The sequence below is a fragment of the Idiotropiscis lumnitzeri genome, chromosome 10, assembly GCF_059441095.1.
Source record: "Idiotropiscis lumnitzeri isolate Australia: NSW breed Sydney's pygmy pipehorse chromosome 10, RoL_Ilum_1.0, whole genome shotgun sequence".
Taxonomy (NCBI): Eukaryota; Metazoa; Chordata; class Actinopteri; order Syngnathiformes; family Syngnathidae; genus Idiotropiscis; species Idiotropiscis lumnitzeri.
In genome coordinates, this window is record NC_142400.1 from 7,871,101 (window position 1) to 7,895,200 (window position 24,100).

A 24,100-nucleotide genomic window follows, 5' to 3' on the forward strand; every position below is an offset into this window, starting at 1 on the left:
AACAATACGGAATTAGCAACAGTTCTGCTGACAGTTTATCACATCTTTTTGATTTTTAATTGACTATGTATTCCAAATAACTAAATTTTAAATAGATAAATATAGTTTATCAGTCAAGCTTTTCCAGAACATTCTTACTTTTTCCCCCCTCATTTTCCATGTGTTTTTCATCCCTGGAAAATTGGTCACTAATGTTCCAGGTTTTTCAGGCTGTGTGGGAATCCTGAGAATGTACGGAAACAGATCAAGCTTTTGTAGTTAATGTTTTATCTTTGTTCTGTTTTCAGGTTGCGCCATGATGTTCACTCCCACAGAGCAGTAAGACATTTTGGCTCTTGGAATATGGTCGCATAAAGTCACCCAAGACTGCAGCCAGCCTTCAATGCAAAATTTGTAAAAACTTCACCAACTGGCAAACAAATTTGCACTCTCGAAATCGGTCCCAGAATAAACTTATGATGTTCAACATCTAAACTGTTCAATCTTATTAGGCTAGACTTTGTGGTTTTCAAGATAAGAAAGATTTAGAGATTTAAACATTGTCATTTTATTGGGACACTCTGTACTATTCAAATAACTATTTTTTACTTTCCATCGGTTGATTATAATTATATAATACATAAACATTACATAAATCTATTAAAGTATTTATTAAATTTATTTACATATTTTACATACTTACGCATTTTAGTTATTTGTTTTTTTTTAACAATTAGATCCTGGCCAATTTTAAAAATCGAATGTGCCCCTTAAGCTCAAAGGTTTTCCTCCCCAGAGCTAAAGTTTAATAACACTCTCTTCCTCCTTGTGGTCTCTTATGAAGGGCAACGCTGTTGTGTTCACTACTTTGCCCCCCTTCCACGGCCCACAACCACCCCCGACACACAAAGTGGTGATGCGTTCACGACCCGTGGGAATCAACGCGACTCATCCTGGCTGGCGGGAAACGACGCAACTTTGTCAACCGGGGAAGTGACTAAGAAAAAAAACAAAAAGAAAAAAAAAAGTCAATTTGAGCTGAGAGTAACCAGCGCGCCCCCTAACGGCGAAGTGAGAACTGCCTACTGTATGATTATGAAAACACTCCCGCCAATGTACTAAAGCTCGCTCCGCCGGAGCGGTGTTTTTATAACCTTTTTACTCGTCTGATCCACGCCACGTCATTCACGCGCGGGGAGCAGCCAGTCGTCACACGAGTGGGCGGAGGTGGCGGTCCTGCACGGTACGACGGAGGCGGGAAAAGATCCGGACAGCAACACCTTCACCTCTCCACGTCTTAAACGCAGTTTCCACAGGGACACTCTCGCTGCTTTTTGGGGGTTGTTAGGTAAGTAGCCTGCGTATCTTTTTATTCCGGATTATCACGGCTGCGCTGCGTGGGCCTGTTAGCGCCACGCAGCATTGCTAGTGTGCACTTTGCGCTAATTTTATCCCTTGTTGCCGAGTATGTCCTGCGTGTGCACGCTGCTACCTTTTCCCGCCAGTGAGAGGAGGGGAAAAACTACAAGGTGGCGCATTTTTGCTCTCACTTCCGTGTGCGTGTGTGTGCGCGTTGGTTTTGAGACGACACGTGTGTGTGTGTGTTGTTGTTAAGTGCCAGTCAGGCGTGCTGTGTTGTGATTTTTGTGCGTGAACGCTCTCTTGTGACACTGACAGGATAGTGCGGCAACACCCCCGCTACCCATACTGGAAGTAGCTCCAGTGGAAATGTCAGCGAGCCTACGCAGCTGCCATCTGGGTACACAATGTACGCTTGACACACTCACAAGGACACACCATTGTGCGTCTAACACTCACGCTACAAGTCGAGGATGGTACCTTCGTTGATAGAGTAGCGCTATGTGGTGTTCGGGGGTCCTGAAACTGAGGCTCGGGAACTAAAACTGGTCCCAGGTCAGTTTTTAGGAAGCAAGGATCAACACTGATACCATTGCAATACTGTATGTGAGCACTTTTAACTGTACTTGGAAAAAATGCTTTGATACTACAACACCGATACCACTCTATCAGCCTGACCTAAACAGTGGTGCCTTGAGTTCAGAGTTTTTGAGATATGAGCTGTGTTTGGAGGATTTTTTTGCTTTGACTTAAGATGCTCAAGTTGCACAACTTGATTTAACTTAGTCCACAATTAGCAGCATTTTGGCAGTGGGCAAACGTTTCCAAATAGAAGCTTTGAGCAGTTTAATGCTACTTACTTTTGAAGTTTAAAAAAAAAAACACCAAACAAAAAGAATTACATGCGTATCTCACCAAACCATGGCTAAAAAGGACTGGGCAGAAAATCAAACAAAAATACATACGTCACTTCTAATAGTGGGGTAACTCTTTTGGGGGTGGGGCGGAACTAACAACATGTCCATTCATTTTAATATGGAAAGATTATTTGAGATACAAGTGTTTTTATTTACAACCGTGGTCACGGAACAAATTCAACTCATATTTCAGCCTTGTCAGCCATGTGAAGATAACTTTATAAGGCAAACACGAATGACAACAGTTTGCTCTGCAAAATGGTTAATGAACTCGGCATGGGTGGCAATGGAGGCGGGCCGCCAGTGTTCAGACTGAGACGCAACATAACTGAAATGTCTTGTGTTAGAGCCTACATTTAAGTGAAACTGAATGTTAAACTCTTAGTAATGACAATGTTATTACATGGGCTCAACTGGTAAGGATTTCTTTTAGGCGGATACTGATTCCAATAGTTGGCAGAGTAAAATTCTAGTAACTGATTAATCGGCCGATTAAGCTAAAAAATAAATGATGAATACAATTACATTTTTTTTAGTCCCTTCTGCTTCCAACAGTAAAGACATGCATTTTAGGCAGAACATTTGGCTGTTGTCTTATAGTATTTTTTTAACTTAAAAAAGCGAAGAAAATAGGTAAAAAGAATCATGCAGTTTTTTTTCGGGAGTGTCTTCTGTTCCAATGTGTTAGAATATTACGTAAAATAAAAAAAAAAAATCCTGCAAAAGTCAAAGCTGACTGACAAATTGACACAAATTTATGTCTATTAAATCTGAAATCTATTAAATGGGTCTCCATTGAATCAAGCTTTCCTCTGCATATCCAAATAGATTGAATTGTTAAAATAAGTCAATGCTGACACGCTTGATTTCTTGACATCACTTTTTTTTTGTTTGGATGAGGTTCTATTATTTGTCATGGTTTTGAAATCAGCGTGAAGTTTGCTCCATTCTTTATGGATTTAGATCAGAATGCTGACTGTCAAAAACAGGGATTCCCAAACTTTTCCCTCCAAGGGTCACAAACAGAAAAAACAAAGAATGCAACGGCCCAAATTTTTTTAGTTCAATTTATCAAACGTGTCAAAATCAGTTGCACTGAACAGCAACCGAATCCTATCTCGACTTGCCTTTAGTCGATATTTTTGTGTATTTACAGGACATGTACATTTCAAGTGACACACGTCCGATATGCAGCGATTGGCTGGTGACCAGTCTGGGGTGTACCTTACCTCTTGTCCAAAGTCAGCTGTTACTGGTTCCATCTCACTTGTGACCCTGATGAGGACAAGTGCTTCGTAAAATTAGTGTTTATCCAGTGCATATCTCACATGGCTGTTTACGCTGACAGAACAAATTAAAAAGCATGCTTGTATCCAAAATAGGCTAGGTGACGGACTTTTTTTTGGGGGAATGTAGATTTATGATACCATTGACCTTTTGACTCTCAGAAAAGTGCATTTGAGTCCAATCATGAACCGCATGAGGTACATTAACGTAGCTACAGTGGCTTGTCAGTGACAAGTTGTGTATGGTAAAGGTTTCACTTTTTGTGCACTTGACTTTTACAACTATGGGAACATACCTGCCGCTTTTGGGTTCTGGATGGTGAAAGTGAAACTGTTATCACCTGAAGTACAGAGAGGGGCTCATTTTTACAAAGGAGTTCCGTTCTTATGGTAACAACGTCACCTTAATTTGTACGGAAGTTCTAATCACAGTAAATATTTGTGAGGAAAATACTTTTAGGCTGTAAATATTAAGAACAGTGAGTCGTGTGCCTTCTTGTGCTTCGCGATGTTATATTTTTAAATGGCTTTGCAGTAATCACCCTCTCCATTGTGGTGGGGGTCACTTTTGAGACCACACGCATAAGTGGAATCTGTGATATAGAAATACCATATTTAAATACACCCTGGGCATGTTTTTATAGCATTTACGGGACTTAATTATTTTTTTAAGGTCAAAAAACTTTCAAACCCATATGATATATAGAGCGTAATGGATAACAAAAAAATATTGCACAAACAGGATTTAAAAAAAATAAAGAGAGTAATGATCGTGATAACATATAAAAAAATGACATAGCTGAATCACAAAGACTAAATTGATATGGGCGGGGTTTACTGTTTTGGTACCTGCACCACATTTTGAAAATTACAGCTATAATTAATCTCTAGCATGAAAACAGGAGTTCAGAACATTCAATCATACAATGTTACAATTTAATGTAAGTTCATTAAATTAAATATTTACCCGCCGGAGCTAGTTTAGAAATGTTGTGTTCATGCAGGGATGTTATTTTTATGTCACAATTATATCCTGTAATTGGCCTGAAGCTAAGGTAGGGAAAAGTAATTGGGTTTATAATATTTGTTTTACTGACTGACAGCGAGTATATACATACTGTAGGAATGCATTAAAAAAATATAAAAGATAATTTATTGTAAATTATTTTGCGGACTCCCAAGATTCAGCTGGCTAAAGCTGGAGATCCCAGTTTGAGAACCACTTTTTAAAGATACAGCTTTTGTTCCTTAAGCACGTTTGCAAATTCCAGAGGAATCGGAATATTATCTATGTGCAGTATGGAAATGGAAAAAAAAAAGTCATCTTGTCTCCATCTCTCTGATTATCATGATCAACTTGGATGCGTCGGTGAGGCACCCAAAGGCTTTTTAACACCACATCCATTCCTGCCATCCAGCTGAGCTCTCGCGCCCGGTGCTGTTGTCAGGCAGATGCTCGCTGTTATTGATGATGATAACGCCGCCTCTGCCATTGGATGCCGGAAAGACGGCGGGGGCCATTATAATGATTTAATCGTCGCCTTGGTGCTGCTGAGGAGCCCAAGCTCACTCTGTGTGTCAGGCCCACCCATCATCCTGTCACGGGAAATAGCTGCCGGTCCAATGTTGGGATAATTTAGAGTTATATTTGGGCGGAATAGTTGAGAGAGTATAAAAGACTGTTAATATGCATGCAGAATGGAGTGCTCTTAAGTTGGAGGACTTGTAAAGCTTATGTTTTAGAGCGGAAAATGTACAGGATGCGATTTAGGAATTCACCTGAGCCCCTGTTTATAGCCCGGTCTTGTAGGGAAGAAACAATTGGTGTCAAGGAAATATGCTCAAGTGATGCATCTGCACTGTTTTAAGATCTTTGTATGTTGCGGAGGAGTTAAGTTTAGCCTGGGTTGTTAGGAAAGTTCTGCAAGTATGTTTTACCGCAGCGGAGTGGCTATTAAAAAACTCAAACGAACGAACGATAGAGTTGTTATTGCTTGACATTTTTGTAACTCATGGTGCATTTTTTTTTTTTTTTAAATCAAATCGTCTGTAAGATGATGATTTTTAAGTATAATGTTTTTTGGATCATAGTTTGTGGTCGACAGTTTTCACTCGGGATGTTTGACGCCACTTTTTTCAGACCGATACCAGTATGAATATTCACTCCGGTGTACTCACCAATACCGATACCACTAATGACCGATAATTCGGACCTTTCTGTCTCTCTGACGCACACGATGATTCATCGATCGGTGGATACCGGTACCTGGTATCAGTACCCAACCATCCCTAGCTTGAACATTTCAACTATTAATTTCGGTTCTAAACATTTTACAGGGGACGGTGTCAATCACACTTTTTTTTTTTCGCTATTCACTGCAGGGGTCAGTCTCTAATCCCCGCAAAAAATGTACTTCTGTGATTTGCACGATTGTCATTAATAAAGATGTTTAACAGCATACTTTATTCAAATTTCACAGCAGGGTTTGCCTTTGGAAATACTTTCCAAGGGTCTTACGTAACGTCGCTTACTGGAACCGATGTTGATTTCAGCTCCTCTGTCTGATTTGAGCAAATGTTTTTGGGGGTGTGCGTGTGTGTGTGTGAGTAGGGGGGGAGGGTTGTAAATGAAAACATTATCTAGAATGCTCCCGAGGCGCTTGAGTGGATGTCATAATAGGCGCAAGAATGCTTCGTAAGGTGTGTGTTTTTTTTAAATTTTTTTTATTTATTTTTTATTTATTGTGAAATGAATGCCTCCCTTGATGCGAGCGTGAATGTTATGAAGGACGGTCGAAGGCTGCATCCATTTGCTGTGCCGGGGTCCAAATTTGGGCTAAACCAAGAGCGAGTTTGTTTTGGTGGGGAGAATGTTGTTTTAGGGCGTGTTACTCGCTATAATGTCACATTAGACGTCCTTTTACAATGGGGTCAATGAAAAGCTTACTTGACTCAGAGGAAGCAATGGGAGGAGAAGGAATTTGCGCTCCTTTCCAAAAATAAGTTTCCCCCCTTTTCCCGACACGGCGTTACCATGACTGAAAGGGAAGGGAGAGGGGGGGGCTTGTTGAGTACTGTGAATGGAAGGATTTAGGTAGAAAAGGAGGAAAAAAATTAAGTATAGGAGGAAATATGGTTGTGATTAACAGGACTATAGTGTTTAAGTTGACCATTCAGCTGTGTGGTCTCCTCAGAGCGAGAGAGCGAGCGAGAGAGCGAGAAAGAGAGAGGGGAGGGGGCTAATAGAGAATGCATGCGAAAGCTTACTGCCAAAAATGAGACGGGGAGTTTTTCGTAGAGAAAAGAAAGTACAGCCCAGCGCCAGGAAGGGAAGAAGGAGTAGCTGAGAACAGAAGGCGCAAAGATGGCGGCAGCTTGGGTTAGAATCAGCGATGTGTCTGAGATCCAGGGGCTTAAAAGTGAAACTTTTTCACAGCCGTAAGTTCAGCGTTGACTGTTTTTCAAGTATGTGACTAAGTCTTGCTTCCAGTCAGTTGAGTGCAAGCATTCTGGGAATCGGGCCGTGTTGATTAGCCCCCCCGGGTCTTCTGTGTGATGAGATCATCTTTGTGGACACACACTGGAGCGCCTCTTTGCAGCTGCCCGTTTGGAAGGGGACTTTCCTCCCCGTTCCCATGCTGCTGCTGCTGCTGCTGCTGCTCAGCATCTGTGCTCACTGAAGTGACTAATCACTGGATTCTATTTTTCTTTCTCGCTGTCTTAACAGGCATTTTGGCAGCTCAAGCCCAACGGACAAGATTTGTCTTTGCCGGATGAACAAGCTCGACTGAGAGTTTTTTTTTTTCTTCAATCCCTCACCTCCACCTGCAAGAAAACACCTTCCGTGGTATACTGGGAACTATTCAGCTTTCTTCACCTCCCCCCTGACTTCTCTGATGGATCAGAGAATGAAGGGGGGCACCCCTCTCATGACTGACTCCACACTGGATGCCTCTCCTGTAGCTGAGGACTCTGAGCAGGACCAGGAGAAAAGAAAGCGTGTGGAGGTGGAGGATTCCGACGTGGGGAAGAAGGAGGACAGGCGAGGGAAGAAGAGGGAAGGGGACAAGGGGGCGGTGCTGGAGTTGCTCATTGAGGGACGCTGCGGGGGCGCGGGGCAGCAGCAGCTTCAGTTATGTGGCAGGGAGACCAGCTGCCCTGACGGGAACGTGCGACTCCGCATCGGCGTGCAAGCCAAGCGCACCAAGAAGCCGCCCAAGATCTTAGAGAGCTACGTCTGCAAGCCCACCATCAGAACCTATCAGAGGCTGCAGGGTCGAGCGGGAGCGTTGCCCACCAGGGTCGCAACCGATCCGGAGGACGCGTTCAGGGAGAACCGCTCGGGGTCAGATGGCGCCCAGGCTGCATGCAAACAATCGGCATCCGCCGCTACACCGTCATCAGCAGCAGTAGCACAGCCTTTAACACCAGCAAATGTGACTCTGTCCACCATAGCGTCAGCCATCGCCAACCCAGGGACCAAACAGGTGAGTTCAACCTGCAAACTGGCAACCAAAGCTTTGCTGTTCACAATACGCTGACCTGAGCTGCAAACTGTTGCTTATTTACACCGGGACACATTCATTCATGTGTCTCCTCAGCACTGAGACAGGGCTGTTAAAACTGCGGCATACGAGCAGGCACAATAAAAGTGTTGTCGCTCGAGCAAAACAATGAGCTGTAACTCACTATTAAAGCTCCGTAAAGCTGATGGGAGCCACAGAGACGGGAGATAATTCTCTGTAGGTTCGTCTCGACGAAGGGCATACACATACGAGCCTGTCAGCTGCTGGCATTCAAACTATTATTGTCTATGAATGCTGGGATACAAGCATCAAAACAACTCCCTCCTGTGTTAGTATAAAGTCGTAGCGTTATTCCTCAACTGATTTGAAAGAAAGAGTTTGGAAGTGTTTATCTTTTGGGGACCGGTATTAAGCATGGGCAATCCTGTAATCGATAACTTTTTTTGTCAATTTTCTCGATTGTTGATTACGTAATTACATCATAACGCTTTTGCATTAAAACGAAGTGCACTCCTTCGCTGTTCAGTCTCACTATTTTGCAGTCGGAAGAGCACGACGTCAGAGCAGGCCTGCATTATGGTTGGGCAACTTCACCCCTCGAGGGCCGCTATCCTGCATGTTGTAAATGTTACCCTCCTTCAACACACCGGATTCAAATGATCAGCTTACCAGCAAGATCCGCAGAAGCTTTATCACAATTACATCCATAACGATTTGAATCAGGTGTGGTGGAGGAGGGAAACATCTAAAACATGCAGGATAAGCAGCCCTCGAGGACCGGAGCTGCCCAGCCCTGGTCTACATTGACAGACTACGGCGTGTTCCGTCATACGTACAAATTCAAGTTACGCCACTGCCATAGCAACGGAACCCTGGCCAGGGTAAACAGAAGCCTCCCTCTTTTGCATTATATTTCAGCTCGGTGTGAGCATCCAAGGGAAGAGCAGTTTGTCCTTGTAAGGATAAGCGGTACATAAAATGGACGGATGAATAGTTAGCTGAAGCAAGTTCCAAATGTGTTCGTCTGGATAATTAATAGCACTGATGCGCAGTTGCAGTGCATTGTTTTTTTTGTTGTTGCTAACTATCAGGCGTGCTCACATCTCTTAGCTGTGTGGTGCACTATCAGAAGGTCAAATGAGCAATTGTCTCAATTCTTATAAGCAAGCGGCATATTTAACTAAATGGGACCTATAAATAGGACAGCGGCACAGCAACCACTTGGCCATTACAGGCATTGGTCCATCAGTCCTTCTGACGATGGCCTGAGGGGAAGCTTATTGCTTTAGCTGCACAAACGCCACTCAAGCTGCCGCCTACCAAAATTAAAGGACAAGTACAAAATGTCAGGCCTCCTCATCTGTATTAGTGGCAATTTATAGCCACCAATAGCGCGGCTTTCTCTTGCTGCCCGACACTCTATATCGGTCCCTCTCTTCTATTTTTACATCCCCTCGTTTCTCTACCTGCTCTCATTTATCTTTCACTCGCTTTCTGCCCCCCCATGCCACCCTCTTCTTCTGTTTCTCGTGTTGTGTCTCTCCTTTCTGTGTCACCCCCCCCTCCTTTCCCATTTCCGTCACCTCGCTTTCTGTGCCCTCCTTTCTCTGCCTGATTGAGTCACTTTGTCCTCAGTCTGGACTTTAATGGGCGGACGAAAACAAAAGCATTTCTGTTATTGTCTTCCCCACCACTGTTGACGGTTAAACTGTTGTCAACAGCAGATAAATTGGATCTGCCTATCACAGCAGTGCATAACAGAGATTGCATATTTATGCTTCCCAGGTTCCTCTCAAACTGGCGGGTAACACAGAGGTGACTACTGCTGGTTCGGCGGAGAGAGGGAAGAAAGAAAAGACACCGGGAATCCATGAGCAGCCGCTCCCTGCTGTGCTCAAACCGTGCTCGTCCACCTCCAACCAGGAAGCTTCAGCTACCCTCTCCAGGCCGTCCTCTGAAACACCGCCAGGAAGGGAAATCATCAAGAAACACAATGGTGTGGTGCAGACCAAGAAAGGACTTTCGAACGGTAGATGCTCCGAAGACAAACTTCGAGATGCCCTATCAAGCAAAACTGCAAAACGCAGCAGCTCCGTTTCTTCTGTGGACGCCACACCTCCAGGGTCTTCGAAAACAGAGATTTGCGTGGCGCAAAAGGATAAGTCCCCGTCGGTTACTGAGAAATCAAAACCCTCCCCCACTCTGGATCTGTCTCCCGCGCAATCACAAGTTAAGGAAGCTTCACTAAAGCGCTCAAATGACAAAAAGAGAGATAAAGAGCGGAAGGTAAAGAAAGACAAACGAAAAGAAAGAAAGCCAAAGGGAGATGGACTGGAAGCAGAAAGAGTAAAGAGTGATAATAGAAAGGAGGAAATCAAAAAGAAGAAAAAGGACAAAGGAAAGGATGGCAAATTGCGACAGAGTAAAGACCATAAAAGTAGTCATGAACTGAAGACTGGAGAAAAGGATGAGAAAAACAAGATAAGCCCAGAGAAACACAGAAAAGAGGACATATGCTCAGGTGGCATGGGTAAATTTGATAACCCCTATAAAGTATCGGACCAAGGGAGATCCGATGAGGGGAGTGTGAGAGATCATATCAAACAGGCTGAGCTACAAGCAACGACCGCTGACGGCAGTCAAAAGTCAAAAGAGAATGACATTGTCAGGTATTCAACAGTGCCGCCAAAGCATCTGGTGACATCTTCTGCCCCGCCCCCTCTGTCTCCACCGTCTTCCTGTCAAGAGCAGGACAGCAGACCACTGAAAAAACGTAAAGCCCGAAGGCCCAGCTGGACGAAGCTGGTGCACCGGGCTCAGAGGGTGGAAAACCATGAAGCAGATTCTCAACAGAATTTCTCTCAGAAGTTGTCGACTCACGCGGCTCCCTCTTGCTCTCCAACCTCCTCCACAGCAAAACCGACATCCCCAAAACAGAACCCCCCCATATCTGATTCGAAACAGCCTGTTTCCAAAAGCTCTGCTACCCCGGCTAGAAGACGGAGCCAACCCAAATCCCGCACCATGATCTTTAATGAACCTCCTCTAAGACTTTCCCCCGAGGAGATCGCCTTTCTGGAGTGTGATGACATTCAGAAAAGCCCCGAGCTGGACTCCAGCCCAAAGAAGCGCGGCCGTCCTCGCAAACAACCCCTGAATACAACCGACGTCACAGATAAGAACAGAGATCCTCCTTCTCCTCCTCCCGAAAAGGGTAACAGGCAGCTAAAAATCAGGAGGCTGATTAATGAGATGAAAAAAAGGAAGAAGAAGCGACTTCACAAGGTAATGACGTCCGGCAGTGCAGGAAAGGAAAGCAAGAGCGCGAAAGGTTGCGCAAATTCTCAGAAAACACCCAAGCCGACTGAACCTCCGACAGTGCCCACGCTCTCCGACTTGTCGTCCTCCTTTGGTACCAAGCTGGGCCCTCAGATCAACGTGAGCAAGAGAGGAACCATCTATATGGGCAAGAGGAGAGGCCGCAAGCCCAAATCCCAAACGAATCGTCTGAATTCCCACGGCTACACTCAGTCGTCTTTGTTCAGCCAGCCCACCGAAACATCTCTCTTCATGTCCAACCAGTCTCAACCTCCTGCCGCCCACCCGTTTCCCTCCCCGTCCCTCACACACTCCAGCGGGGCCCAGAGCCCTTACAGTGAAGGAAGTGTCACCGAACCAACATCCACTCTGCTTTTTCCACCCCCATTCTCCCTCCCGTCCCCGTCGTCCTCCTGCACTTCACCCCGTCCCCCGTCCGGCTCTACCCTCTCCCCCTTTGTGAAGAAAAGTTGTCCATGCCAGGGCAGGCAGCACTTTCCTTTTCACCAGTCGTCATGTAAGCTCTCCTCTCCCGGCGCTCCTCTCCATCCCACGGCCAGCTCCCCTGGCCACCTTAAAGATGCCACGCCATCGCCCAGGAGTGAATCGCACAGCGAAGAGACGTTGCCCAGTGATAGCGGGATCGGAACGGATAACAACAGTGTCTGCGAGCGAGCGGAAATGAGGGGCGTTAGAGGTATTCTCAGGTTGGGTCAAAGGTCTGGAGGGATTCTCGGGGGCCCGAAACTCTCCTCTCTCGCGGACCCTCTTATAACCAGACACAAAAATCCGATGAGCAACTTAACTTCCATGGAGCGGCACCGACATAGGCACAGGCGGCGGGATTACAGCTGCCCCTCTTCCTGTAACTGCCTGTGTCCCTGCCCCGGACATAACAAGTGCACTCATTCAGATTACTTCCCGTGCATCGGCCACAACGCACTGAAAAGACCGAAAAACAAACACAAAAAGAAACACCAGCAGCTGCTCATGCAGGATCCCGAGTTTCTCTCTGAACTGGAAGAGCTCATTGGTCAATTCAGTGAAGTCCACATCGGCCGGCGAGGCTGGGCCCGGTCGGAGCTGGGCCAGGCTTTTGACGGCGCCAGGCGCCATCACTCCTTGCATTCTCACCGCTCTAATATCTTCAGGATCAATCTGAATGGCTTCTATTCCCCTCACCCTTCGTCTTATGCTGCTAACCCCTCCTTCTCCCCTCAGTCTTTGTACCCGTGCCAGACGTTGCATTGTAACAGAAAGCCGGAACGCAGGCAGTGCGGCTGCCCATCCAAGTTCCAGGAGACAATTGACAACGTGGGGTTCTACAGCAGTTACTCACCAGCCACAACACTTTTCCACCATCTTCCCGGCTCATACCCGATTCCCGCTCCTCACCAGTATGCCTCGCAACAGCCCCACCATGCCCACATCCTGCTGAACCCCGCCAGATTCCACAGGCGCAGGGGCAGGCTGCTGAGGGAGGGCGCTCTCGGAGGGGAGATGGACGGCAACGGAGGAGGCCTCAATTTAGGGTACACGTCAAGCCTCCCGTGCGACTGCGGTCACAAACATAAACACAGGCAGAGGCTTTGTGAACGTAACGTGGAAGGGGAGGCAGCGCATGAGGAACAGGAGCACGTGGTGGCGAGAGAGGCCTTCTCCACTTCAAAGTCAAGGTTCATATTGGGGCAAGGAAGAGGGCGCAAGGGCACAAGAGGAATAGGAGGCATGCTCTCCAAAGAGTCACCTTGGTTACGTGAGAATGCAAATAATTCCTTCTCAGCTTCCACATCATCCTCGTTGGCAGAGAGATCAAAACACGCGTCGCTCTTCTCCGTGGGGCTGGGCTCCTCTCACTTGTCTTCGTTCGGCGGGAGCTGGGGCGCCCTGGGACAAAGTTGGACCAAAATTCGAGGGCCGGGGTTCCCAAACACCAGCTGGGGATCCTCTGCCGGACATGCAGGCCCGATGATACCCTCCGACCCGGAGGACGACGACAGGGATGACATTGAGCAACCCCACCTGAGCAGGACACCGCCGTCCCCGACGCACACCAACCTGTTCACGTCGGTTGATGTGGCAACAAGGGGGCGTGGCTTGAGGAGCAGGTTGGCCAGTAGGAATATAGGAAGCGGAAACAGGTCATGGAGGACGGACGAGCCAACTTGGACAGAGAGGAGAGAAGCAGGTGAGAGGCTGCTGAAATCACTCGTAAACATAAGTGACTTTGATTAATTAGGAGGATTTTATGAATGATGGGGACTTAATTTTGATTGGATGTTAACCTTCAAATATTCGGGTAATTATTATTTCTTTCATTTTGAATGTTCGGAACATGAACTCTCGATTCTTTGCCAATTTCTTAGCAAGCAGAATAATTCTGCATGTATGAATGTAACTCCAACTTCCCATAGCTGATGTCTCTTGTTATGACTGAATCAACAGAGCCTCGACTGTAGTTGTACGTTCGATTAATCATCTCCCAATCTAACACACTCAACCATTTTCTTCGCGATCAATCTGTTATAATGCTCATACATTTTTAAGACCAATCTTTCCTCTATAACAAGAAGCGATTACAACCTAATTTAACAGACATACAACAAACAATTATATTTAACATTTTAGATTCAAGTTGTGGACAGTTTTGGACCATACATTCGGATAACTTTGCCGCAAAAGCATGAACTGTCGACGTTTTTAATATCATCAATAGAAATATTCGTACTGTAATTTTAATGTTAAAAATAGCTGCAAAAATTGCAGACAGGAAGTCACACCCAAAAAAAAAAAAAAAGGCCATTAAATTAAAACTCATTCACTCCCATTGACGGATTTATACGTCAAAAAGTCAATTCATTTTACCTATGCTGGCAGTGAATGAGTTTTAAGGGCAGCTGGGTGCCATTTAATCCGTACAAAATTTACAAACAAGTACGATACAACTATCAAATGTTATTTATACATTATGAACATTTGTGGGTTAAACATAACAGACATTTGTGGGCTTGCTTTCTCACACCACATCCATGGCATGTCATCTTAAATGTTATATTTGCTGGCCCTTACCTTGACTCCGGCCACATTATTGCAAAGAATAAATGCTATTAATGGAAGCTCCGGGAAATTATCCAACAATATCCCACGGCAACCAACTATATGAATGATAGACAGGCCTTTGAGTTAGTTTATTTTTATTTGCTCTGTGATATTGACATAGATTGTAATTTTGCTCCCGCATAGTTTAACTGCAAAAAAAAAAAAAAATGACGCTTCTTTTTTTCAAGACTTTTTTTTAGGCGCACATTAAAGCCTGACAACCGACTGAGACGAGATCAGACTTGTCTTTTTATAGGCTCGTTCTGCTGAGCAGCGGATGTGTTTTACACACACAGAACCGCTCTGCAACCGCTTTCTGTTGGAATTTTCTTTTCCCCCCTTAAAGTGTTATGGCATAAGCAGTGTCTTGATGAGAGCCAGCCAGAAAATCTTCCTCGGGGCTGTCGCGAACCGCACGATGTTTGAGCCGAAGGCTACCCAGAGAGCACAGTCATTAGTTAACCACAAGATTGGCTATTTAAGGACGGGCTGCCGGCCGACAGGGCCTATTTGACTTGGAGAGATTCAATAAGCAAAAGAGTGGTCGGCCTTGCCGGAGGCTGTGGAAAAATGGCAAGAAAGAGGAAAGATGAGCTCAGCAGTGATCGATGAAGGATTAGCAGGTCAGTGTGAGGTTGCCTGGAAGGAACATGCGAGCGGAACATGTTTAGGAAAGAACATGGACAGCAAAACTAAACGCACGTGTGTTTGGAGAGACGACACGCACATGCGGTCTGTTCAAACCTTTGGGAATATGTTGCACATTAGAGAACGGTGCAAACAATGCGTCCACATGCACGCAGTGGTGAGTTGAGATACGTATTCAATTGGTTCCGTGGCAATGCACATAAGACAAAATGTTCACAAGTCAAATCAGGTTTTCCCATTGAAATAAAAGGAAATGCCATTAATCTGTTCCAGCTCTCCTCGTCTGAATAAAAAATTAATTCATAAAAAAAAAAAAAAAAATTGTACTTCATGAAAAAATCCAGTAATCATTAAATGCAATGTTAATACAGTCAGGTCAATAAATATTGGGAGATCAACATGTACATGTTCAATTTGTCTTGTTTTACTTTTGGGGAGGCATACATGCAGCAGAATTTGTTGAAATTCCTACACCTCACCTGATTTGGATATAAATAACCTGAAATGGGAAGTCAAATAAAAAAATGTTCTTTACACTCACCTAATTTCTGAGTTTTGGCATGTGACACTCGCAAGCTAAGCCATGATTGGTCAAAATGGCGGCCCCTTCAGGTGGATAAAACCGGTGGAATTCATATTCCACAAACGCAATACTAATCAGAATTATTTTTGAGACAATCTTTTACATGACTTCTCTTTTCTATTAAAGCTGAACATCTGCAGTTAAAGCACATCTCGTTCGTTTCATTTCAAATCTGTTGTGGTCTTTTTTAGAGCCAATAAAATGGAAACCGTGTCGCTGTTCCAATCAATATTTGCGGTACTGACAGTAACAAAACAGCTTTAGACACATTTTCCCCTCAATATAATATACATTGTGCTGCTCCAGATGTTGCCCCTTTTACATGTAAACATGAAGAACATTTTTAGCGAGCAGGGTTTGTCTGTTTGTGCACACAAATCACTTTCCCAGAAGTAACGTGGGCCGAGGAAATTCTGTGACTCATCTAATCTGTGGCCCATCTGTATGAGTCAGCCTAGAGTGCTCTCACCTCACACCTCCTGCAGGCCTCATCACTGATCCACATCTGTCTCATTTCCTCCCTGCCACTTATTATACCCCCGCACCCCTCCCCTCCGCCTCTTTCTTCTCCATTACACTGACTGCAGCTTTACAAGGTGACCCAAGAAACCGCGGGCAGCTCAAATGTGTGCCAAAGACGCACAACGCTGATGGGAAAAACAAAAGAAGACCCGGACGACCCAGGAAACGCCATCTGCCCTCCACTTTGCCTCCCCCTGTGTTGTCGCCCGACCTCCTGCGAGGGTGCAGCCGTGATAGCGGCGAGGCTGGAGGAAGGAGAGCGCTGTCGGACTGTGACGGAGCGGGTGTGAGCTCGGAGCAGCAGGTGACAGATTCGGAGCCGCAGGCCAAGAGGAAGCGAGGAAGGAAGAGAAAACATGACGCTTCTCCCTGTCATCAGAGGTAAACACTCCCCACTCCTAAATGATTTTCTCTCACAATTCAGCCTCTCATTGCTCTGGAACATGCTCACCATATTAACCGGCCACATTTCAGCACTGTGTGCTAAACCAGTGCCTCTTCTTTCTCTTTTTTTTCCTCCCTGTCGCTCTATCTCTCGCTTCATGCTTTTCCTTTTAGTGTCGCCGAGGACGAGACGGGGTGCTGCGACACGCCCGCCGAATCTTTTGACCAATCGGCCGTCGAGCAGCCAGAATCCCGACCGGCTGTCGTCCAAAGAGACAAGAGTGAAGACGGTCCTCCCAACAAGACGTTTTTGAGGGCCGGTCTTTACTCTGATGATTACAAAATGACAGAGTAAGCCAATAGCTCATCGCTGTTATGGCATTTTTTACAGTAGAACCTTGAACGCAATTTGTTCCGGGATGCTGGTTCGCATTAGAAATAATCCGTTGCAGGGTTAAACGCTCAAAATCGTAAAACAATCCTAAAATGTATGCATGTGTAACTGTAGGTTTAAACTGCAGGCCCAAATTTTAATGCAAAAAAATTGCAATTGCTCTCTGTCTTGTTTGGATTGTTTCATATTTTGGTGTCACAAAAGCAAAAACTCAGTCAAAGTCACTTTTTTGCTTGATGTGATTCTTTTAACAAAAAAGATTGCTTTTAAGGGCTCGAGAAAAATAAATCTGTCAATTCAAATTGCTTGACACAAGAAATTCTACCTTGAAACTATAATTAATCAATAGGTAAGAGTAATCAATTTTAGTTTCTTTTTTTTGTTTTCATTCTGCTTTTTGGTCATGAACCGGTGTTTTGATCAGAAACCAAGCCATGTTCTAATGCTGATAGGCAAGGGTAGAATGAAAAAAAAAAAATCAATTATTTTTTATTTTTTCAATTTGGTGCTTATTTTGTCATGGAACAAATTGTGGATCTTAAAAGATTGGTCAAAATGCTTTAAAACATTCAGCAATGTAGGGAACGGACTGGCAGTGACTGAGTTAGTAATACATGTGTAAAAACAATGTACTTACACTTTTTACAAAACTTGGTTCAATTCCAAATTGTGCAAAGCCTTTCCACCTTCCACAACGCTTTAACTTTTATTTTCAGTCCTCCTTCCCAGTCGCAACTCTTCTCCAGAGGGAGCGCCGAGTACAAACCGGGCGAGCGGGATTACAGCCTTTTACCAGCGCCCATCCATGTTGGTGAGCCGAGACAAGAACGGAGGAGAGAAAGATGAGGTGACGGGGCCACGTGGCTATTCATCCAAACTCTCACGCTTGTGTCTGACAGGGAAATACTTGAGGATGAAGAGGATTCATTTCCAGTTGCCCTATGATGTCATGTGGCTTTGGCAGCACAGCCAGGTAAAATGTGGCTCCAGCGCACACACATCCTGGGGATGGTTTCATTGGGTTTCTGGTGATGGCCATGACTTTTTTTCTGCAAGATTACAGAAACAATTTGCAAGGCATCACGTTGTTGTGATGTAATCTCAGAGAGGACTGCAGTTTGTGGTTGCTTCTGCTCTACTCTGGAAAGGCTCATAATGGCCTTGTCATTTTTCATCAGATTCCAACTTGATCCAAAGAACAAAATGTGCAGCTCGTTTGCGACTGCTGAGCAGTTAGATTTCTTAGTGCTTGCGAACACCCATTGGCACCAAAGCGTAGGATTTTTCTTCTGCAAGACTATCAAAGGCGAGATCAGTGACACGCTTTGAGTGGTCGCTCGTGATTGATTAAGATGACTTTAGAGTGCCCAATTAATTTATTGGGAGTTTCAGTGACAGATATTCTTTTTTTCCAACATTCACGCTAAAGAAGATGGCAGTTTGCTGTCATTTTAATGGTGCAGAATGGCTTTATTAGGCAATAGATTTCAACTTGATCAAAAAATATGTGAAGGTCATTCAGGGCGGCTCTCTGTACTAACATTTCACTTCTGAGATTTCTTCCAGCCGCTGGGAAACTTTTTTAAAAATAGTTATTTATTTATTTATGGTTTCTGGGGTTTAGCAGGTCAGCAGTCCAGATATGCGTTTACGTGGTTACATATGGCACGCAATTAAATAATTTGGACTCTCAAACTTATGTTTACTTACTTTCTTGTTTTCATATATGGTGGATGAGTGGTTAGTACATAGAACTGCTCGATCTGAGGTTGGCGTTTGACGTTGGGTTTATTGGGCCTCTTGCCAAAATTAAGCTCTAATTTACCCTCAACTCACGTGAGGATAACGATATAATAAACCAGGTGTGGGCAAACTACGGCCCGGGGGCCTCATGCGGCCCGTTCAACGTTTTAATCCGGCCCGCCAAACTTGAAAAAAATTAAATGTACTACCCTTGTTAATGTTTTTTTTCCCGAATACTCTGGTGTGTCAAACACAGATATTTTGTTGTAATGCTTTTGTTCATTTTCATTTAAAATTAAATGTATTTTTTTTTCTCCGATGAGGTGAGGATACTAAAACACATCCATCTGCCCCCTCTGTCTCGAACCCATTGTGGCCCACCAATCAAAAAGTTTGCCCACCCCGGGAATGAACGGATGGATGGAGTTTCCATCATAATGGCATAGAACTATTTTTAATACAAATATTGACTGTAATTAGGATTTCACCACTCATATTGCATAGATTAGCATAAATCGAACAAATTGAACAAATTTGGGTTATGTCCCCGTAGGACCCAAGCTTTGTCATAAACCATGTCAACAATTCATGTCATTCCATTGCAGCCTTCACAAGTTCTGACACAAGTTCAATTTTTAATCATGTTATTTCCCCAATAGCTTCAGAGGCAACCTGCCTTCCCTCTGAAGAGGAAGCGGCGCTACTGTGAGTATTCCAGAATTGCGTACGTGAACTTTTCAAGTGAATGCACTCAAATCGGATCTCACTGTGAACCTCTCACACCCAGGCCGACTGAAGGAGAGGACTTTTCCCTCTCAGCTCACAGCGGTGAGAGTCAATGACAAGTTGTTTTACCGGTGCATCGGATGCAACCTCAATGCTCACTGGCTTTTACCTCACTCAGGAGGACAGCTCGGGTGACTTAGCCAGCCTCTTTCCTCACCTCGACATGGAGCCTTTGAGCAGCGATGAGCGGTACGGGAACCAAACAGCGACCCACGTTGCCGTAAGAGCTATCTGACGCCATGTTGCTCACTTGCGGCTGATGTGTTCTAATGTGGGTCAGGAGCTTCGTGGTGACACATCGCGTGTTCCTGGTGAGGAACTGGGAGCTGGTGAGGGAGCGACAAATCCGACTGAGGATGGAGGGGAGGCGAGAGGGGGACAGCGAGGCGGAGGAGAGGGACTGGCGTGTCATGTGCGCGGACGGAGCCAGTGGGGACGATAGCTACATCAAGTCAGGTCCATGAAGCAAGTGTGTGTGTTAGTTTTGTTTCTGTAGGTGTCACACGCTCAGTACATTTAGATTTATTTTAAAAGTAGAACGCTGATTATTTGTGGACCCCGGTCAACCTCTGATTTGTTCATAATTCATTTTCCCATTGGAATGGATACTTAATACCTCACAAATAAACCAGGGCTCCTAATGTGAACTTAAAATAAAATCACATCTAATTAATGGATTTTTTTCACTTTGATGAAAAAGCAAAATGACAAAACCAAACAAGCTTTTTTCCCCCCCGCGCATTAACTCTCACAAACACAGAAATAAAACACAATTCTTAACATATGAATGAATATCAGCACTCCGCTAAATCACAATCCAAATCAATGTTGTTGGCAATGTTCTCCTTTTCTTGTCAGATGCAAAACAATGTGAAAAGAATTACGAGCATGTTGACCGTTTCTTAATGGGAATTAAAGTCACAAGTTGCTTTTTTTTCCCAGAAGTAGTCACTAAAGGCGTTGGAAAATATGCTAAATTTAGCGACCAAAAGACTACATTGTCAACACTGACGGTTCTTTTGTAAACGAGCGCCTTTCGATAAAACCCATTAATCGCCCGGCTCTAAAATTAGTAGGAGTACAAGTCAAATGTAATAAAACTGCTCGCCCTTTGATAATTAAAGGCCGTCGATTTGCATGATGCTTTTTAACTGTCATGCAAGTGTGAAAAGAAGTTAACAACTATGTAGTAAAACATAAATAAACCCACCAAGCTGCATATTCACCGTTAACTGGCGGCATGACTCGATTATGTGCAGTGGGAGGATTACAGTGCGTGCCTGCGAGGGGATTTTTGTCACAGAAACACGAACCATTGCTGACATTATTAGCATTTATTGCCACTTGAGCTATTTTTACTGCACAGCCACAACAAAGACTCATATATACCATTTTCATCACTACATCACCATTACAGTGTTGATTCTATGTTTATCATCACTTCTGTGTTTAAAACACTTCGATGTGGCATGACATCCATCATGATGATAGTGGTTCTGTCCCGTACCGGTCCAAGATTTAGACACTTCCCCTCAACATTAATGAGCAAGTGGAGCCAAACCTTTGACTTTGACTGATTATATTTATTCGATAGAGTTCTAGTGACATGTGTCTTTTCCTTTAAAAGCATGCCTGTGTGCTGCGCTCACAACCCACCATCCTCATTGTTGGCTCACTGCATCGCGGGCTGCAGCGCCAACCTAAGTGCTTTTCCAACCACAGAATGCTTAAGCGCGCAGAAAACTTTCCCCATCTCTGTCATCCACTCTTTAGTGTCCAAGAAGTGAGCAGGGAGCTTTTCCCCAAGTGTGCACCAAAGTCTGCCTGACTGATTGCAATCAAGAGCAAATAACCACCACAAGTGTTGGTTCGCCAACACAATAGAATGAGACCGACAACAAGAACGTCATTGTTTCAAAAGCACTGCCTACGAGTGCCATTTCCCACCAGTCCGACACGGATGCGGAACGGGAATTGGCAGTTTTCTGACTTTTGAGGTGGTATGACATCCATATCACAAGAGGTGAGATGGCGCCTGTGTGTAAGGGAATGCCGAAACAAGAGTGTGGCATTTGACACGCTTCTTCAGCCGTCTTTTATTGAAAGCAGTTGTCAGCCTTGCATCGGTTCCCAAATATGACCCCCCGACATCTCTTTGGTGAGCTGTTCTGGGCAAGACCAAGCAGTAGTTTCTAACATTTATCAGCCTGTGCCTTGAGCATAGAATCCACAGAAGTGAGATTTTGCTCTGCGTATCGTGTATTTCCACACTTGCCACTGTCGTCTTTTTGTTTTGTTTGTTTTTGCACAATAAAAACAATAAAGAAGAAGAAGTGGGACTTTGCCAGAGTAGAAGTGAGTCTCTGGTGTTTAATTTCACACTCCAGCACTGGCTTTGTGGTATGCCGGTGTATGCCCCAGGTGGAAATAGAAAAGGCGACAAGAGAAGAGAGTCGGGGCATCCCTGGACATGATGAATATGGATGTGTGGGGAACATGGTGCAGAAGGGGTTCGATTATCTGCCTCACAGTTCTGAGATTTTGAGTTCAAATCTTGGCTGTGAGCCGCATTTGTGGAGTTAGCATTTTTTTTTTTTTTTTTAGCAGGTTGCTCCCACATTCCCAAACCATGCCTGTCTGGTTAATTGAGGACTTGTCTTAGGCGGTCTACCACACCTGTTGCCCAAAGTCACATGAGATACGCTCCAGATTGCCTAATTAGGAAGCACGACTGACTGGATATAGAAAATGGATGGAAAGAACCGTACCGTTTGTGATTTTTTGACGGGGGGAACAGTTCTGTCGTGACTCAAAGAAGAATAAAAGAAAATGCCCAATTTACTCACCTCGTGTCGAATACACCCCATCCTTCAACGAATCGCCCGGCGCTTTGTGAACGATCACCAGTCCTTAAACGTTCCTAGAAATTGAAATCAAAACATTAGAGACAGGTGTCTTTATGATGTAGTCCAGCCAATCACCACAACAACCACACTAATAAACGTATAACGAACATCTTTCTGAGAGTGTCAAGCCAAACTGAGGATTATTCTCCAAAGTGTACCTCATGTGTCCAGTGAGCGTCCTTCTCATTCCAATTTCTTCTCTCCTGTATCATCGTGACTAAACTACTGTACAACTTCTCTCTATTATCTTTCCAGATGTACCAGTGGGGGTGGTGGAGGTGACCATTTCCAGCAGCGACCCCCACCCGGGCTGTGACGACACCACTCGCTTGCTCACCGCCAGCCCCCGCGTAAGTGCATTCATGCATGCAAAACGATGCACCGGCATATGATTAATCTGATCCAATCTTCCAATTTGTGTCCATAAGTAGTAGATTTTTTTTTTTTTATCTTGTTCGTTGCAGCCCACAGAGAGCCAGAACAGAGAAGATGACGAAGATGATGAGGAGGAGGAGGGTGAGGAAGACAAAGTGGGAGAAGGCAGCAGAGAGCAAAGGAGAAAGCGGCTGAACGATTTACTTTTGACCCTGCAGCATTCATAAGCTAACACACACATTGAGGCAAGTGGAGCGTGAGACTCAAAGGGAAACTTTGGAGTGTTTATACAAAAGCCTTGTAAAAATACCATGGGCAAAAGAAAAAAACATTTAAAACCCTTTTTCAAAGTAATAGATGGTTGCATAAACGTTCCACGAAAACTTTTTTTTTTTTTTAAGCATATTTTGCTCTAATGACAACATTCTGTCATTTTGGGCTTGGTACGCAGTCACCTTCAAATCACTCCACAGTTTTCCAAATGGGTTTGTGCATTCTTAAACTTTAATTGACTTTTTTCATCGATTTCGATATATGCTTTGCCTCAATGTCATGCTGAAATCCGGAATTCCTCTTTTGGGCCAAACCGGACTAATATGTGAAACTTTTCAACTTTTCATAGTGTACCATGCCAGCCTTTTTCTGACAATTTTGGTGAAGATAAAACAAAACGTAAAAAGAATGCCAGTTTTTGCTAAAGCATGTGGCACGTCTCCAGTCAAAAATCTTGGTTTGAATTTCATCTACTCCCATGATTGCGTGGGTTTAGTGCACGTACTGCAGCTTTCGCCAACACTCTGAAAACATGCATGCTAGTTGGTTCATCAAAGGCTGCCCATAGGTAGGAATTCCATTCGTTAATTTTACTAGCCTTAAATGCTGTTTTAAGACGAATGGTGATTGTAATAGCTTAAACTAGCGAGGCTAACCACTACCCTCAGCCACACCATTTTATTTTCATCCTCTTGGACCTGTGCAGATATATGAAGGCTGTACCGCCCTCTTGGCCTGACAGTTTTCTGCTCCACACCACGGTGTTATAGTCAAGCAGCTGACAAGCGAGACAAAAGTCATCAACAAATTGCTTCCAAAAACACATAGAGTAGTAAAGTCGACTCACTGACTAGTCAACTAATCGGTTCACCTCCTAACCCTCACTGTCCAAGCAATGATTGATTGACAATATCTCTCTTCTGTGTGGGCAGGAGCACTCAAGAGTTAAAAAAGGGACCAGACACACCACAGGAGACACGGACAGGTGCTGCATTTGAATCG

At 44.5% G+C, this 24,100-nt stretch overlaps 1 protein-coding gene across 7 annotated transcripts; it reads left to right on the forward strand.

The window, feature by feature from the left end:
* The first annotated feature begins 1,031 nt into the window (after nucleotides 1–1,031).
* Nucleotides 1,032–23,313, forward strand: LOC148328926 (uncharacterized). Of its 7 annotated transcripts, none has more exons than XR_015845709.1 (13): nucleotides 1,034–1,327; nucleotides 7,269–8,028; nucleotides 9,853–13,573; nucleotides 16,303–16,618; nucleotides 16,796–16,972; nucleotides 17,732–17,826; nucleotides 17,915–17,988; nucleotides 19,418–19,463; nucleotides 19,546–19,586; nucleotides 19,663–19,733; nucleotides 19,825–20,013; nucleotides 22,706–22,800; nucleotides 22,915–22,964. XR_015845709.1 is itself a non-coding variant. In XM_088307770.1 (13 exons), exons 2-13 carry the CDS (start codon nucleotides 7,438–7,440, stop codon nucleotides 23,050–23,052), a joined length of 5,541 nt encoding a protein of 1,846 aa, XP_088163896.1. In that variant the 5' UTR covers nucleotides 1,034–1,327; nucleotides 7,269–7,437; the 3' UTR covers nucleotides 23,053–23,313. The 7 variants fall into 7 exon arrangements, 4 of the variants coding, with proteins under 4 accessions (XP_088163899.1, XP_088163896.1, XP_088163898.1 ...); XR_015845710.1 differs by having other exon boundaries at nucleotides 19,825–20,009; nucleotides 22,915–22,942; XM_088307770.1 differs by having other exon boundaries at nucleotides 19,825–20,000; nucleotides 22,915–23,313.
* The last annotated feature ends 787 nt before the right edge of the window (nucleotides 23,314–24,100 follow it).

Coding starts and splice junctions, on each gene's coding strand:
- LOC148328926 (XM_088307770.1), top strand. CDS start 7,438: ATGGATCAGAGAATGAAGGGGGGCACCCCTCTCATGACTGACTCCACA. Junction 20,001..22,705: donor CGATAGCTACATCAAGTCAG/GTCCATGAAGCA, acceptor TTATCTTTCCAG/ATGTACCAGTGGGGGTGGTG. Junction 22,801..22,914: donor TGCTCACCGCCAGCCCCCGC/GTAAGTGCATTC, acceptor TGTTCGTTGCAG/CCCACAGAGAGCCAGAACAG.